The sequence below is a fragment of the Callionymus lyra genome, chromosome 6, assembly GCF_982586985.1.
Source record: "Callionymus lyra chromosome 6, fCalLyr1.hap1.1, whole genome shotgun sequence".
NCBI classification, from domain to species: domain Eukaryota; kingdom Metazoa; phylum Chordata; class Actinopteri; order Syngnathiformes; family Callionymidae; genus Callionymus; species Callionymus lyra.
The window spans coordinates 29170231-29188810 of record NC_141823.1 but is presented as its reverse complement, the minus strand read 5'-3'; the positions used below and the strand labels follow the sequence as shown (position 1 = coordinate 29188810).

General features: G+C 37.8%; 3 protein-coding genes across 3 annotated transcripts; all 3 read right to left on the bottom strand.

Annotated features, from left to right (window-relative positions):
- Positions 1–746: 746 nt before the first annotated feature.
- On the bottom strand, positions 747–4119 carry LOC148078048 (DNA-directed RNA polymerase III subunit RPC4-like). The gene is made up of 8 exons (XM_087793473.1): positions 3456–4119; positions 2723–2769; positions 2502–2653; positions 2307–2431; positions 1975–2074; positions 1656–1882; positions 1358–1510; positions 747–1288 (listed from the first exon to the last, which is right to left on the bottom strand). The coding sequence occupies exons 1-8, from the start codon at positions 3693–3695 to the stop codon at positions 1151–1153; spliced, it is 1182 nt and encodes a 393-aa protein (XP_087649599.1). The 5' UTR covers positions 3696–4119; the 3' UTR covers positions 747–1150.
- A 1042-nt stretch (positions 4120–5161) lies between these two features.
- Positions 5162–8566, bottom strand: LOC148078047 (ectonucleotide pyrophosphatase/phosphodiesterase family member 7-like). The gene is made up of 6 exons (XM_087793978.1): positions 8498–8566; positions 8134–8320; positions 7877–8022; positions 6518–7150; positions 5938–6175; positions 5162–5217 (listed from the first exon to the last, which is right to left on the bottom strand). The coding sequence occupies exons 1-6, from the start codon at positions 8564–8566 to the stop codon at positions 5162–5164; spliced, it is 1329 nt and encodes a 442-aa protein (XP_087650104.1).
- A 1640-nt stretch (positions 8567–10206) lies between these two features.
- Positions 10207–14883, bottom strand: LOC148078046 (ectonucleotide pyrophosphatase/phosphodiesterase family member 7-like). The gene is made up of 6 exons (XM_087793977.1): positions 14628–14883; positions 14178–14323; positions 13283–13915; positions 11823–12074; positions 10671–10771; positions 10207–10210 (listed from the first exon to the last, which is right to left on the bottom strand). The coding sequence occupies exons 1-6, from the start codon at positions 14881–14883 to the stop codon at positions 10207–10209; spliced, it is 1392 nt and encodes a 463-aa protein (XP_087650103.1).
- Positions 14884–18580: the final 3697 nt, after the last annotated feature.

The window sequence follows — 18580 nt, the reverse complement described above, 5'->3', positions numbered from 1 at the left end:
CCCTGGGTCCCTATCCAGCTTTGCTACACCCATGATTCTCGTACAGTCAAAGGTCTGAGTCCTGCCAACGTAATTAATGTCAGATACAGAAAATTGATTAGAGTGCATTTTGATATCACAGGTATAGGTGGTGAAACAATCGATACATAAATAGAGGTTGAGACAGGTATTTCACACAACAACCTTTATTTGACTGCCGTTTTAGATTTGGCTACAGACGCTGAACTATGGCCACCTACAATAAAATGTCACAAAAAGAATGAAGAAGAAGGTTGCTTTGAAGAAGAAAACTACCTGAAGAAGACAAAGACTCCAAAGAACAGCTCCAACAAACGTTGAAAGTGCTGTGTATCAATAAACGGCACAAGAGTAATAAAGCAATTTCCTGTGAAAACCCACTTTGGTGCCGTTGAAATTGACATGTTTTTTAACGTTCAACTGAGTAAAACCACATGATTGAAGCTTTAAACGGAAAGAACCCGTGTACATTGTTCCCTTATTTAATCAAATATAACCAGAGCAGCAGATATTGTACAGATTTTCAGACCGTTAAAATCATGTCTGACTCAAAAACTTTATTATGTAACGTTGTTGTTCTGCTGTTGACGAACCAGTTTTTTTGTGTCATGTATCTACTGATTAAACATTTGCATTTGAATCAAGAGAAAAAGCCTCATTACTTTTTAAATCCCTGTAGCTTTGGTCATCTCTAAGAAATGCTTCTATAAAAGAATAACAAGAATGAGTAATAATAAAATCATTTATTATGTTGGTTGTTGCAAATATCACACAAAACATCACAGATTGTATAGAAAACACTGTAAAACTATCCATGAGTGATGACCTTAAACAGAAATAACAATTGAAATGTTGCAACAGGAACCAAAAAGGTGCAGAAAGCAACTCTACAAGTGAATACTGTTGAACTGTGCATCATGAAGCAAAAACAATTATGGCCTTTGACTTTTAAAATGTAGGTAGATTGATGTTAGAACACAGATTTACTTTTACTGTTTAAAGATAAAAAGTGTTCAAAAGATTAAGCTGTTTTAACATTTTTGACCTTTACAAAAAGAGCTCTTACAGAAGAAATGGTGAAAAGTAGCTGCCAAGTAAGAAATTCTCCAGAGCTGAACCCGTGCTGTGTTGATCAGGACATTTGCTGCTGAGCCACAGTCTGAGCCAGCAAAGCTTGAAAGTTTGGAGACAACACCAGTTTGTGCTCCACGTTTCCCAGAACCATCATGTCACCAGTCTTGCCTTCAGAGAGTTGGACAGACACCAGTTGCTATGGTGACAGAAGCACAGAGTTAATGACACCAGGAACATAATGCCGACATCACATTAGACCAAGTACCTGCAGGAAGGAGAAGGCAGCTCCTTCTGTGACATCGAGGACAACGTCACCCAGTTTCAGCTCCACCTTCCCGGATTTCCTGATCAGGAGTTTACCCAGGAGCCCCTCTGAGAACTCGGACATTGCCAGACTCCTCTCTTTCACGCTGGCCAGCTAGACACAATAAGATGCAGTTCATTTAAGAAGACTGTGGCACAGAATAGTCCAGTCCAGTTGAATGTGTGACCACACAACAGTAATGGAAACATAAAAAAACAACATGTACAGATGTGTGGCCTGTTGGGTCAGCAGAACTCACTTGTGTTTGTGTCTGCTCAGTTCTCTTATGTGTTGATTTGACGTCCTTTTTGACATGCTTTTCCTCTGGTGCCTGAGAAGCAGGCCTTCGGTCTACAGGCAAACAGTCCGGTAGCTGCATGAAGAAGAGCTCCTCCCTGCCAGATACCTTTAGGTCCTGAAGCAGGTGGACTAAGGAATCAGTCCTTCCAGGACCCTCACAAGAATGAGACCTCAGGCTCTCTGGACCTGCAGTCATCAAAAGTCAAACGTCTTTTCAAATGTGTAAGAAAAACATAAAAGCTTGTTTAAGTCAGAGGACAATAGAGGCTTTCACTTACTTAAAGTGCATGTGGGTGCTTCAATGCTTGTGGACTTGCTCAATGGAAGCAGAATGGGCTTGAGTTCGGCATCATTTCTTAGGCCAGGGTCGTCTATGAACTGACAAAAGGACAACATTAATTTCAATCTGGATGATTATGATGTTAGATTGACTGTAGGAGTGTAAGACTTTAAGATTGACTGTTAGCTTGAGCTCCAACAATTATATTAAATATACAAAAACAAAACCACTTCTGAGACAGGATGATATTGATGTGACTTTTATCTTAAAATAACTTTTAAAAGTGCGTATTCATTTGTGGACCACAGATCAATTTCCAGTCTTACTTACATCGTCTCTCTGCAGTTTACTCAGTATGTCGTCCTCCCTCTCCTCCGACTCCTCTCTTTCTTTGTTTACAGCTTTACTGAGAGCAGACTTAGAGGAATATCTCTTGTCGGCGTCCACATTCCACCCTGCAGACACCCTCAGGTGAGTCAACGGCCGCACAAGATCATTGGGCTAAAACAAGATCCAGACACACACCTGATTTACGGTCTATGCTGGCAGGACCCTGCTCAAAAATGGAGTGAGACTGGATAGTCTGAGGCTCTTTCCTTCGTCCTCGGCTCTCCCTCCGCCTCTCATCCCTCTGTCTTCTCTCTTTCTTCGGAGCCGCATGGACTTCTTCCTTGAACCTGGAGAATTAAGATATCCAGAAGAACCAATACACAGACAGCAAACAGTGAAGGAAGAATGTGACTCACTCTTCTTTGCTTTTTCGTACAGCATGGACATTTGGCTCGATGGTTTTCTTCAGGGGGGACCAGAAGAAAATATCAGTCTGTTATTGATTCATCGGTTGCCAAAACTGTTATATCTGCATAACAATACTGTTGTAGAGTTGTTTAATCTTTGTGAACAGTAAGTATTTTTTAAATTTAATTTTATTAAAATAAAAGATCATCTGCTGTATATGATAAGTTTATTAAAAAGGTTTTGTACCTAGATATTATCTTGTCTCTCTGCTGTCTGATCTATTTAGAGCAGAGATGGGCAATTGGACTTCTTTGAGCTGCCACATTATTGACAGTTATAAGAGGCAGAAAAGTGAAAAGAAAGAAGGGAAGGAAACATTATAAAACGAATAAATAAAAGGACATTGTTAAATACTCTATAGCCTTAATCTGATTGTATTTCATTATTGTGATCATTTGATCATTTTAACATTTATTTTATAAAATAAAGAAAATAAAACACCATATTTAATATATTTTAAAACGTCAAATTAAATTGCCATTAAATAAGTTGTTTGGACTGTATTTTAAAAAGCAGATATTAAAAGAAAACAAGAGTAAAAAGGTCTATACATAGAAATAGAAAGACACGGTTATTTTCAAAAGTAATAATACACAACTCAATCCCCACACATATTACATTTTTTGGTGAAATTGTTTAAATGTGCTTCTATAATTATCACAACGTTTTAACAATTCTTACCTTCGTTTTTTTAAAAGCACCGCCTAACGTCAGGTCCCGGGTCCGTAGTGACGACAGTCTACCAAGAGGGGGCGTGCTTGGCGTTATTCCTGCCCGGTTTGATAGCATTCTGCTGAGAGGAAAGCTCGCGCTTGGTCCACTCGTAAGTCCAGAAGATCCCGGTAAACTTTCTGCTGATAAGCCAAGGCCTCTTGCCTCATATGAGCCCGGGTCCTTCCCCGCGTCTTCCTCTTGTGACATTTGTCCGGGTAAAGACAGCGCCCGTACTTTTACTTTGAAAGGAAATTCACAACATATCCGGGCTTTCTTCGCAGCGGTCTTCTTCCGCGTCGTCCAAAACAGCAAACAGCGTTTTATATCGTCTCGTCACTGGCCGAATGTGCACATTTAAACATGCAAAAAAAGACACGAAACCTCATCTAGCGAAGCTAACACAGCGCCGAAGACGTGGTCCGCCAACTGCCTCCATTTTGATCACGTTCGACATAGCACAACAAAACACCTGAAGTTAGTTATTGAAGCTTACTCGAGATGTAAATTTGCTTTGCAGCGTCTCATGAAGTCTTGGCCCACAAAGCTTCACTCATAACAACCTGAAACCATCGAAAGAACATGAAGATAGTCCAATAAACTGAGCAGAGACTCCATCAGTAGCTGCTGGTGCTGGAGCTACTCGAGTAGCTGTCATGTGTAACTGGCCACCGGAGGGCGCTGTTTGACTTAGCCGAACTCGGCTCTAACGCATTTTAATTTCGATCTTATTACCTGTTAATAATATTAATAATCACAATGAACATAGGATTTTAGCAATCAAAAGCGTATTACTAAAATGTTGAATTACTCTACACGACGGAGACAATCCCTAGTTAAAAGTTTTAAACTTCCTCATGAACTAATTTCTCGAAATGAGTAGTATCGTGAACGAGAGGTTAACGTTGTTGTAAGAGCTCCCTATTGAAATACATTTTCCAAGTTGCACATACCTGCAGTGCATTCTACTGTTTATACATACATTTCCAGGATGACATGGTGATATTCTGCTTATGTGAAAAATCTCATGTATTTGTTTTAACACATTTTTATGAGGTCACTCATATTTGCACTGCAACAGAAATTCTTGTTTGGTGCTGAAAAAAGGGGGGAAAAAGTCAGATACGTAAACCTAACCCTGGTGTCGGGCATTGGCCAAGGTGGGGCCACAGTCCAATCTCAGGGCCCATTAGATCATACATTAACATTTATGTGAAACGATGCAAGAAGCTATCACCATTCCATATTTCATTATAGAACTTAACTAACAAAATGTGTATAAAATGGGGAGAATATTTTTTTTCAAACAGAAAAAAAATCTGGGGAGCCACAAGGAGGCCCCTTTGTAAGGAGAACTGCCACTGGCGCCAGGAAGCAGTTACTTTGATATAACTTAAATGAATATTTACAAAAAGTAAGCCACAGAAAAAAAGGTACAAATGCAAACGATATGAACTGGAATAATACACTTTTTATATTGTAAGATCCAATGTTTTGTTCTTTGATGTAATATATGACAGATTTCATCAGGGTGTTTAATCTAAATCATTAATTTATGCTAGGTGTAGTCAGATTATTTTACAAGTAACATATGGGCATTTGAATTACTTATGCTTTATTTCCACTTGAATCTTTGGTCCTCCTACATATGTTGCAAGAAACAGTTAACACAAACACTACAACGAGACATGCAATAACAGCAGCAAACCGATCCACACCACAGGAGTGTTCTCTGTGAAGAGACAATGAACCCACATTAGACCTGCCAGTCATAAATGTGTGTACAAACTTTCAGCTTCACTGATAACATAAGTTTGTTCAGCATCAAGATAATAGTGCGAAGACATGTGACCAAGGACTATTGGTAGGGTTAGACTATCTGCTAGCAAAATGGAAAACAGACCAAAGTTCTACGTAAATGTCTGTCCCATCTTAACCACATTAGGTAACACATTTAAGCAAATATATATTTTTGTTAATTTTTAAAGTACACATTTCTCTCTTCTTCTCTTTATATAAAAATATATCACTGGACAAACTACTGTCCATCATGGATGATGATGGTCATCAGTGAGCAGAGAAGCAGATGGAGTGCACGAATGCTCCTTCCCAGATGCAACACTAATAGACTCAAGGACTCATTCATTCCTCGGGCTATTAGATTGTATTATTCTGAATTTGGGGGCAGGAGTGAAGCGAAAGTATCTTGACATTGTATTCTATGTTAATCTTTCTCTTTGATCTATGTTCTTTATCTTTAGACTCAGATTGTGTCATCTTGTTCTTTATCTATCCATCTATCTATCTAGATTAATCTTGATTTATTCTTTTTTAATTATATCGTAAATATTGTATCGAAATTGTCCCTCCTGGTGTTAAATTGTCAGACTTACTTATTGGAAAGATTCTGCATTTTTTATGTATATACAGTTATCCACTTAAATATACCTACCATTTATTTCTCCAGTGTTTTGGACCAGCATGTGTTTGGTACTCTGTAGTAGTCCATCGTTGATCTCCGGGGTTATCCCCAAGAGATGACACATCAGTGGGTACACGTCAATCAGGTTAAATGGGTCCGCCTTCAGGTTACCTCGGAAGTCAGGGCCCACTGCCCGAAAGAAGGCTTTCATCTCCATGTTTTCATTGTCAAAGCCGTGGTCTCCTTTGCTGTAGTGTAAAGTCCAGAACTGTATAGAGAAACCGAAATGCAAACAAAAGTCAATGATCACTATCACTGGTGTGTCACAGCATGATCAGCAGATTAACAGTTAACCTCTACACCAATATATATATATAATATGTATACATTAATTTAGATTTAATTAAATTACTTGTTTGATTCTAAGTTGGGAAACTTGATGTTTGCAACAGCTACCTGTGCTGGTGTCTCTGTTGAGAATGTGCTGTTTAACTGCTATATTTACGTTTATGTGTTGCTGATGCCATCACCTGAGTTTGCGTGTTATTTCAAAGAGATGATATGGAATGAATTAACTGTTCGATGAATTGAATTCATTCGTGAATCTCACCCCATTGACGACATATCCTTCATCTGCAATAAGAATGAGAGGCAGCAGTCTGGGATGGTTGCTGTAGTGCAGTCTGTTCGGCATGTCCTCCTTCTTATATACACGGAGGTGAGGGTGGCTTCCTTTCAACGCCTTGTACACCTTCTCCAACATTCCTTCTTTCGGAAGCAGCATCCCAAGTGGACCATAGTCCAACAACTGGAACTGAATGTCCTTAAAACTAAAACCAGGAATCTTTGACAGGATAATTTCATTGACTGCTCCACCGCGAAGAATTTCAGTCATTCCATGATCCGAGGTGATGATGATGTTAAGACGTTCTGTGAGGCCCTTCTCCCGAATCTTGTCTCTAATGTATCCCACTGTGCGATCCACCTGGCGAACCATCGCTTGGCGTTCTGTTGAATTCGGCCCATATTTGTGCCCGGCCAAATCTGGTTCTCCAAAGTATAGAGAGACAAAGTCCAGGTCTTGGTTTAGGAACCAGTCTCCAATCACCTTGTTTATGTTCATTCTCCAGTCCGTCTCATTGGAATGGTTGTATGTGGCTGGTTCTATTTGCCTCACATGGACAGCCTCTCCTTGATAGGTGGCAGCTGTGCCAGGGAAATGTAATGAGCCGGTTTTAAGACCCTAAGAGGTACAAATCACAATTTCAACATTGATGATACATAAACATAAGACGCCAACAAGAGGGGAGACATAAACCATACTTGTTCTTACTTTTAATGTTTCTAATCAAATATTCAGTTTTAGTTTGAAATTAACACGTTCAAATAATGACCCTTTGGTGACATCAATTGTGTAGCCTTTTTTATCTGAAGGATCATCACATTTAGTTAGAAAGTTTGCAGCTTTTTATGGAAGAATTTCCTTGGTTCCAATTACATTTGAAGGCAAATATTAATAAGTTGACATTCCAAAAAGTATTTAAAATAAAGTTTTTTTTCCTGTAGGTGGATTGTTATCTTCAAAAAAATATGATAGCAGTCAGTGACTTGGCTTAGTATAACAAGAAATAATTAATGTAATTAGTAAGAAAAACAACAACAACTAGAACAAACAGGATTCATATCTAAAATGAAATTTAAAATGAGCTCATGGGAGGGCCTGGCCACATAATGTTTTGTAGAATGACCATTTCTATTTTCATCTTATTGTTTTGTCAGATGTATCTTCTCCAACACACCCCAAAACATGTTGACTGCTTTAAGTTTACGCTTTACTGAATGCGGTGAAGGAATCTTCTTAGGAAGTCAAAAAGAATATGAAAGAGAGTTTATAGTGATGGGAATTGTTACTACATTACAGTGAAGCTCTGATCTCATCTTGAAAAGAATGACCAAAGAAGTGCCGTACCTGTCTCTGGGCTGTTATCCAGATGGGTAAACTCCCGTTGTCCCAGTAGGAATCCACAAACTGAGCAGCATAGTACTGCTTCTTCTCCTGGGTTGTTGTGTTGAACCACATGTTGTGTATCACCCCATGGTTCTCAACATAACGACCTGAGAGTGAAAAGTATTTACAACGCAACCAGTTTGTAAAGAAACACTCTCTAACAAAATTAAATGTAGTTTAGAGCACACAGTGAACGATTGTTCTAGAACATGAGTCACCTGTAAGCATGCTGAAGTGAGAAGGACTTGTGATGGTGAGGAAGGGCGGCGTGACATAGTCAGCCTTCACCCCATCAAGAGCCATCTTGTCCAGGTTGGGGGTCTCAACATCTATGTCGTAGTCCCATCGGAATCCATCAAAAGAGATGAGGAGAAGTTTGTTCCTGACAGAGCTGCTGTTAACAGACTGAAGTGCAGGAGAGCCTTGTGGTGGAGCCGCAACACAGATACCACAGACAGCAAGGCTGAAAAACAGTTTGACTAAAACTAGAAGCATTGTCACTTACTAGATAAAGTACTGAAGATTGAGTTTACTCAGACCTGCTCACTGCTAATGCTATTAAGCCAATATGGCTACACACACCTCCAAATTGGCCTGATATTTGAGCCACAGCTTGAGATAAGTTTTATCAGAGCTATTTACTGATACCATCTGTATTGAGAACACATAAAGGAGAGATAACTAATCAACATTATATCAGCGACTGAAGGTTCTCTGTATCTGCCATGAATCATCTGCATGGATATAAACATGCAGCACGAAATATGATTGATGATAGTTCGGTGTGCTCAAATGTAACATTGGACATTTAGAAAAAGAGAATGAAAAAAGTTGTAGTTTGGGTGTTAAAAACAAGGCCATTTGTTTTGGTTTATACAGGGAATATATCAGTGACGTGCGGTGAGGTTCATGGTTAGTGAGGCACTCCTTAAGTGTCAGATTTACAAGTATATAAACCGTAAAGGGTAATATATTAAATTAGCTGCTGGTTATTTCTATAATAAAAAAAATATATGATTTTATTAATAATTTCTCAAGTCTAGATTGAATTGTCTACATCCTCTATATCTAAGGCAGTAATCGATCGAAAATAATTATCAATTCATTTAAATTATGTATTCAAAATCTTTAACCTGCCATATTTAATGATCTGAGACCTTTCAATTGGCGGAAAATCTAAATTCGTTTTAAACAATCAATGGATATAGAAAAAGATGAATGAACTAATGAATAATTAAAGAAGGATCAGCAAACGTGGATTTAAACAGTATGGAGTATGACCGTGATAGTAAAGGATTACAAGAAAGACGCAGAAAATTAATAATCTTAATTTGAAAGCCGAGCGTTTATTTCCTCCTATTAAATGGTGTTTGGGGAATTTACCGTAAAGTTTAGCCATAACTGTCCAGATTTAAGTTTGGCTCAAGAGTGAAGAATCCCGAGAGACGGCGTTAGACAAGTGGTGCCGTAATGTTAGATAGACCCGCCCTTTCTTGCTTCTGATTGGTTAATATTGCGTCAGGCCTTTGGTGATTGGCTAGATTTAAGCAAACCGGAACAATGTTTATTATGGTGAAAAGATAAATATTGAGTATTAAATGGGTCAATATAAGCGTGAGAAAAACAAACAATTTTTATTTAAGGCCAAAATGTAGTTTTTAAATATTGTATTGTATTATTCCTAGTCTTATCTCTTTATTAAACTATTGAAATTAAAACCGTTTCCGAGTCAGATCTACATGGCGATTGGAGATAGAGGAATATAATACATAATCGACAAACTATGACTTGATATTGTATTGTATTTTTTTCTGGTTTGTGTTTCTGTCTGTGTGATTGTATATTTAAAGATCTAGTTTGTGTAGGCTTATTTTTGTTTATTCTTCCCATAGTTTAATTTGTCTGGATTTTCATAAAAATGCATTAATAAAGTGTTTTGATATAAAAAATGAAAGTAGATAAATATCACAACATAGGAATTTAAACTCCAAATCCTAAATTAAATGAAAAGAGTCCAATTTTGTGTAATTATAAGTAAGTAAGTAAGTAAGTAATTTTTATTTGTATAGCGTTTTCCAGACCAGGGTCACAAAGAGCTTAAACAATCAAAACAATATTCAATAAAGTATATACTTTAAAGGTCAACATAAAACTGATAACACAACAGGAGTTCCAGAAAATCAAGGAAAAGCCTGAACAAAAGACATGATCATAAATGCAAACTTGCAGAAAAGTAATGATGCCTTGAACCAACTTTATTTGATCAATAAAACCTTCAGACCTTCAAACCTTTATCTGAATTGTAAAGTGAGCACATGTTCACACTCAGCACATCTACAGGTCAATTCACTTGGTTTAATCATCAACACCATGCAGAGGTAGAAACAGTTTCAACACCAAGATAAATAACGAGTCTGATCATTTTGTTTACACTTAAAAACCAATATTAATTAGTAAAGATGAGTTATGAGACTTTTATACAGTATATATCTTATCACAAATGCTTCAGAAAGAATCAAATTGATTTAAAAATGTGTTTGTTTGATGTCTTTCAGGTCTTCATTTACAGCAAACTTTTTTAACCTAGGAAAAAAAAACAGAAATTGATTGTTATAACATTTATTTAACAGATAAAAAGAGATAAATTGTTTGATTCTTGATTGTCATCACTGTCAAGATTTTAACATTTGACTTTCAGGAATGTGCGACTTGTCTGAGGCAATCACGTCGTTCACCTGGCAGAGACTTTGCTTACCTTTTTTGCTCTTTAGTATTTTTGTAGCAGGTACAGGAAGTGGCAACAAGGAACACCACCAACAGGAAACCACAAACTGAGGATAAACCGATGACGGCGCGCTGCATCATGTCTTGGCCTGGACGCGTATGCAAAAAAAAAACAAACTTATATTAAATGAGAAGTTTAAATAATTTCACATGTCACAGGTTTTAAGGATGACCTATACTGTTTGTGAATCCACTATTTTCATTTATGGAGCATGGATGATGGAGATCTACTGAACTGAGTCAGCAAGGTTATATTGGGGCACAGTAGCAAGTTGATCATTGTAACAACACAAAATACTTGTTACTTGTTAAGGTATTTTCTTATTAAAAACATGGCGGTGTAAAACATATCCCAAAGCAAAATTATCAGAAAAATGATGAATGATGAAGTAACAAATTATTATTTTAAATGTATTTGATTGGCTTTTTGTTTAATTGAACTTATAAAATGATTTGTTTTAAAATGAAATTAGTGCTGTAGCTAAGCGCCAAGAAAAATAATAATGTAAAAGGAATCAAAGCATTTCTCATGACATTAGTTTTAATTTGAACTTTAACAGCATTTATATCTTGTACTGTATATTTCATGAAATATTCATTCATTTAATTTTGTTGCTTTTGGTCTGCAGACCATAAAATAAAAACATATATTTCTTAACCATTGTGTTTTTTCTGTTTCAAGGTCAAAGACCTCCTTGGCATCCATAAATACATATGCAGTGGTGGAGGTCATTCACCTTCACCCAGTGACAACACAAGGGATACCACAAACACATTTTTTCTGGTTTTCGGGTTACCTTGACCCTGACATAACACTGAGGTTAATTAAACTAATTTGCGTTTCTAAAAGTTCTTTACCACATTTAAATATTTCAATCCATTGTTTATGTTAGGTCATATTTATTTCAAAGTCTACAAACAAACTTAAAATATACAGTTTGATTTAAGTATTTTTTAAAATCTTTTTGGACGAAGATGAAGACGAAAACAACTGAGTATCAGTCCTACATTCAAATGAACATACATTTTTGCTTATAACTCTTTGAAGGAACAGATGACTCTGAAAATAATCCCAACCCTTATTCAACATGACGGTGAGTAGAAAATGAGGGAAACACCTTACATAAATTATGTTTATCTTACCAATGGCACTGTCGGAAACCAGCATTTGCTTGGTTCTGTCAAGTAGTCCGTCGTTAACCTCCGGGGTGATTCCAAGTAGATGACACATCAGAGGGTACACATTGACCGTCTCGAACGGCCCCACCACCAGGTTCCTCTGGAAGTCCGGCCCCACTGCTCTGAACAGAGGCTTCATGTCCAACAGCTCGTTGTCAAAGCCGTGTTCTCCTTTGTTGAACTGAACTGGGAACAGCTACACGAGACGGGAAACAAGGAGCAGTGTTTGTTCACTAAGTGTAAAGCATGTTTGGTTCAACTGATAGTCATTGTAGCTGTGTTTATTCATTGTCCACAAATTGTCTGTTCTTTATATCTCTGTAATGTTAAATTGTAACATGCTTCTGTCAAATGATTATACCACCTGTTGTAACGAGTTGCCTTTCAAAATAAAGACCCATGCTGTGTCTCAAATCGCATACTAGCGTACTAAAAGTTAGTATTTTTAGTACGTTAGTGTGTCTCAATTCTTAGTATGCGAAATTTAGTGCGCCATGCATACTAAATTGGCGTACTAACACGCCCACAAAACTAGCATGGTTCGATGGACACTAACCATACTAAACAGCTGCCATTTTAGTGACGTTTTAAACGGAAGTTACGTCATATATAAATGCATATATATGCATATACTTAAATGTGTATTTTCAGCAGCAGTAGGAGGATAAACACGTCTTCGCTGCTGATACCAGCTTAAATATCTCGCGATTATTTAGATTCTCATATTTTTTCTTTATTTCTTTTTCCAAAGTTGCAATACGTGCTGCCAGCAGGTGTCGGCGATAGCGTTCAAACAGCTGCTTGAAACATCGTTAAATAGAAGTAGAAGAAGAAGCTGTCATGTGATTTCCGGTTAGTGTGTAGCTTCAGGGTTTGATTTGAGACATACTATCTGCGGAGAATTTGCGTACTAGTTAGTATGCATACTAAACTGATGCATACTAACTTCTAGCATACTAAGATTAGTATGCGATTTGAGACACAGCACCAGTGTCATGATACAGGATCAATCAACTATTGCTGTATTATGAGGCCTCATCAGCCCATCACTAGTTTGATGTATCCCTTGTGTTATCCCAGGTTTAAGGTGACCCAAAGGCATGAAAACAAATGTGTTTGTGGCATCCCCTTGTGTTGTCTCTGGGTCAAGGTAAACAACCTACACAACTGCATATGTATTTCTGGAAGCCAGGGAGGTTGTTTACCTTGAACCAGAGTCAACACAAGGGATGCCACAACCACATTTGTTTTTGGCTACCGGGTCACCTTGACCCAGAGATGACACAAGGGTTAAGCTAACACTTAAAGGGATTTCATACATTTCTATATAAAACTGAGCTACTTTGCAGCTACTAGTTTAATAGTAACGCAATTTTCTAGAACACATTTGATTCAAGAACTTACCCCGTTTATCACATATCCACGGTCAGCAAACAGAATGAGGGGCAGCAGTCGTGGATGGTTGCCATAGTGCAGTCTTGCCGGCATCTCCTCCTTCTTGTACACATGCAAGTGGGGGTGACCAACTTTAAGAGCCTGGTAGACCTTCTCCAACATTCCTTCTTTTGGCAGCAGCATGCCAGAAGGACCGTAGTCCACCAGATGGAATTTGATATCCTTGAAGCTGAAACCAGGAATCTTAGACAGAATGATCTCCTGGACTCCTCCACCTCGCATGACCGTGGTCATGCCGTGGTCTGCAGTGATCATGATGTTGAGTCGGTCTGTGAGGCCACACTCATGGATCCTGTCTCTGATGTAGCCCACGGTCCGATCGACTTGTCGAACCATCGCTCTGCGCTCTTCTGAATCTGGCCCATATTTGTGCCCGGCTATATCCGGCTCACCAAAGTACAAGGACACGAAGTCCAGGTCCTGTTTTAGGAACCAGTCGGCGACCACCTTGTCAATGTTCAGTCTCCAGTCAGTTTCATTAGAGTAGTCGTAGAAACGAGGTTCCACCACTTTCACCTTGACGGTCTCTCCTTTGTAGGTGGCAGCAGTTCCAGGGAAATGCAACGATCCCGCCTTAAGACCCTGTTTCATAAATGATGATCACATGTTTGCTCTGTCTATTAAAAGATGCTAAAAAGACTATCCTATTTTACCTGGTGTGTAGCAATAAAGTCCCATATATTCAATCAACCTAATATTTTATTCTGGTTTGCTAAGACAGTCTGAGACACTATCAAGGGTTGTCATGTTAAATCATACGTTATGATTCATAATATCATTTAGTAATATCATCATAGGCCCTGTGTTAATGTCGCCCACAAAGTTCAGAAATGGGGTGCACTACCTGTCTCTGGGCTGTAATCCAGATGGGCAGACTCCCGTTGTCCCAGTACGAATCGACAAACTGTGTCATGTAATACTGCTTCTTCTCCTGGGTGCTGGTGTTGAACCACATGTTGTGGATGACGCCGTGGTTCTCTATGTAGCGTCCTGGAAAACAATTGAGTTCAAATCACTTTTTAACCCCAGACAATTTCTTTTATGTACAAATTATGATCAGAATCTTATTGTGACCACCGGGTTGTTGTGCAATTCTTCAAACTATTTCTATAGAGATTAGCGTCTATTAAAGAAAATCAAATTACATTTTTAACACCTCTCTAAAAAAATGAAATCCAATGTACAAAAGAAGACGAAACTATTCTCCTTTTACATGTTTTTAAAGTAATAAACATGTCTTTGTCAATTTAACGTTTAAAAACAATAATATTTTGAGTAAAATATCATATTGTACCTGTGATGAGGGTGAAGTGTGATGGGCTTGTGATGGTGAGATATGGCGGTGTGACATGATCTGCCTTCACGCCATCTACAGCCATCTTGTCCAGGTTCGGAGTGTCCACGTCCTGGTCATAGTCCCAACGGAATCCATCGAAGGAGATGAGTAGAAGTTTGTTTCTGGTGGATCGGCTGATGGATGCTGAGCCGAACTGTGGCGCAGCACTCACGGGACAGCTAAGGCTGAGTAGAGCCAGGCAGATCAACAGCATTGTGGGCGAGAAACTCTGAAAACTTCTCATTGACTTGATGTTGTTCCCCCAGAGACCTGTTAGAGTGCAGCGTTGTTTTTATGTGCTGGATTGTCTCTACATCATTTTATGTCCCGCTCTTTAACATGACGCAAACGTAACCAAACAAATGATTTAAGAGTCAATCTGCAAACATACACACAGTCACTTGGCAAGATAAGATGTGACATCTTATCTTATCTGCTCATATCTTCATGTCTTCCATCGTTAAGTTGTCTTTTATGACATGGTGCAATATTTATGGATCCAAAACTCTTGATTTTCAAAATTCAATCAAAGCAGACGTCAAGGTTTGAACACGTGACCTCATAAATTATTTGGATCTTTGTCCAATGGGAAACGGCTGGATTTTAAAAGTGAAGCTTATCCTACATGCAAAAAGACGGAGTCCATCGGCTTGTGGCTGGCTGCAGAAAGTCCGGAAGTCACGTTCACACACAAAAAGCAGACTTTTTCAGCATAAAAACACATATTTACAGCCTAGTTCCAAAACGGATTTGGTCTTAAACACTAATTAGCTCATTAAGCTTTTGTTTATATTCCCATTTATCTGTTTTCCTGGATCATCAGTTAAGACTTTCTCAATCTGTGGTAAAGTCATTGCTGTATTCATGTATTTATGAGAGTGAGGGGCATTCATTAAGAGCCCTGAAGTCTAACCATCGTCATCTCACAGTGCCTAGAGGCGGATATTTAATTTTTTTTAAATGCTTGGAGAGTTTTGTCTTTTATAAACTTGATATCCTTATTTAAAGATATATTTTAAGCTTTAATTCAAAAAGAAGTATTGCTAGTTAATTTTCAAAGATTTATTTAATTTTTTAAACTTATCCACTTCTTGTATAAATCATTTCATTCATTAGGCAACATATCTATTTGTTCTCTTGTGTATTTGATACGATATGAAACTGAAATGGAAGTCTTTAAAATAGTATATTTTTATTAGAAAACAAACACATTCTAAAATGAGAATACACTCATTTTCAGTTTTGACCAGTCACTAGATGGCGCCCTTAGTTTGAAAATGATGTACGGTTATTATTGAATGGGTGGTTCAGAGCAAGACGTTATAGAGCAGAGTGCCATCTACTGGCTATTGTAAAAGAGGACACGACACGAAATGAAACCTTATCAGACTAGATTGACAAATTACTGTTGGGTACGAGGATTTGGGCTCCATAGATCCAGTAAATTAGCATCTTATAATATCTTAAAATAGTTCTTTACAAGTGTAAGAGCAGTGCATTTCAGTGGAATATCTATTAAGAGTGTTTCAGGTCACACAGTGTAATGAAAGTGACTGACAATACAAGTACGGCCATTAATTCAATAATTATTTGCCTTTTCATTGTAGCAAGTCTTTGTTCTTCTTGTATTGCTCATAACTTTCAATTGCCTTGTCATGAATGTGATGGTTTGATTGTTTATATCCTCCTGTACATAAAAGTACGTATTCATAATGCAAAGCGTTTACATGTGTTTATTAATTAATTTAAAAAAATGTTCAGCACTTCCTCCAAGTTCCCATTGCAATCGATTGTATGCAAATATTAAGAATTTATTTAAATATTGATGAGAAATAAATAAAAGATAATGAGATTGAAGGTAAAACAGACAACGTCGAACTCAGGATGGTCACTTACATAAACTGTCCAGTAGGTGGAAGCATCACTTCAGTAAACAGCTTCAGTCTCACCATCAGTGCCGACGACGACAGTTGATGGTGAGAGCCGTTGAACATAACGGTCAACTAAACACGAACAAGGCCTGCAAGAAGTCTACATGTATCGCTATATATGACATAGAATCTACTTTGACTTCTACATAGAGGTGTTTATATATATTTTTTATTAATTTCTTATTATATCATTTACATGATTTCATACTTTTATTCTTTACTGACTAAAAACAAATCTGGTATTGTGTTTAAACCACTGGCAACACAAGTTTCTGATTCGTATATAAAAATGTAAATCCGTAAGTGGGAAGTGATCTGTTTAATATTTGAATAAGAAGTCTCCCCTATAGTAAACAAACAGATAAATGAAACTGAGGAGGATTATAAGATCGACAGTGGATTAAGTCACAACATAAGTCTCCTTTAATGAAAAAAATGTATTCTCCCTCACTGACACATTTTAATTACTTTTCATTTCGATTCACTGTTATTGCATTATCAATCTGCTTTTCTAATTGGTCCCTATAAATCTGCACGACCAACGCCTACTGTCCTTTAATCATTACCATTTTATCATATCAGAATGTTTGAACCCTAATCAAAGGAAGTTTTTAGGATGATTTTTGGGTGCCAAGGTCACCTTTAATGTAAGAACCAAACTTTATTATTGATATTTTTTCACTGAATTCCTGATCACAATCACTCTTCATGGCATCTTAGAAGGAAAAAAAGCTTATATGATGAATATGACTGCCATGACTACCAAAAGAGCTTCGTGTATTTTAATTCCACCTCTGTTGCTTTGTATCCTTAGACATATCCTGTAGAAGACACCTTCCTTCAGCTCATAAGATGCAACAATTCAACTCATAAATCATCAACATAGTTACCATAGTAACCCCATGACTGGTAGAGGTAGAACTGCAGTTTGTTTCATTGAAGTTTAGATCAGTGAATTTAAGATTAAGCTTGATGTTTTTTTCTGCACTATTTCCATGCAAACTGTTGCAAACAATTTCTGAGCACTGACTCTGAAGACGCATGGTGGAGACTCTCCAAAGGACACAGCCTATGCCAACACAAACACACATTGAGATAAATGTATACAAATTTGACAATCTTCAAATGAAACACACCAACTGGGTTCCCACTTAAAATGAGATTTTAAGTTTCATCAAATCTAAGCAATAGAAAACTTAATGGAAACACCTGAATTTCCTACAATATGATTGTAAAATTAGATAAGATAAGACATGAAATGCGAGAGAAAGAGAAGAAAAAGAAAAGGTGGTTTGTGGCACGGGAGGAACAACACTGTGGTCTGGTTTCCCAGTCAGACGTGATGTCTGTGAGTGTGTCTGGAGCAAATATATATATATATATATATATATATATATATATATATATATATATATATAAATACATGAATACAGCAATGACTTTGAATCCTACATTTACTGGTGTCTTGCTTTAAAGCCTTGCCTAATAGAACTAAATCAGAAGGTTCATTAGCATTTCACTTTTTCTCATTTTATGTCCAGAAACAAACATCTGATTCGGCTTGCATGTCTGTAACTGTGCGATTTTGTTTGTACTCAGGAGAAGTGCGTGTGTGTGTTTGTGTCTGTGTGTGATCGCAGCACTGTCACCCTAGTCTGTGCGACGGTGACAGTGATGTATGGGTAATTTAAAAAGTCGTTCTTTTCCACAGAGCGGTCTGCAGTCAGGCCAGCCAACCGCAGCCCATTCCCCTACAGCACTGAGAAAACTCATCTACATCCACCACACACACACACGCATGCATACACACACACACACACACACACACACACACACACACACACACACACACACACACACACACACACACACACACACACACACACACACACACACACACACACACACACACACACACACACACACACACACACACACACACAAACACAGTATTGATACAATCCACAAACAATTGCTTCA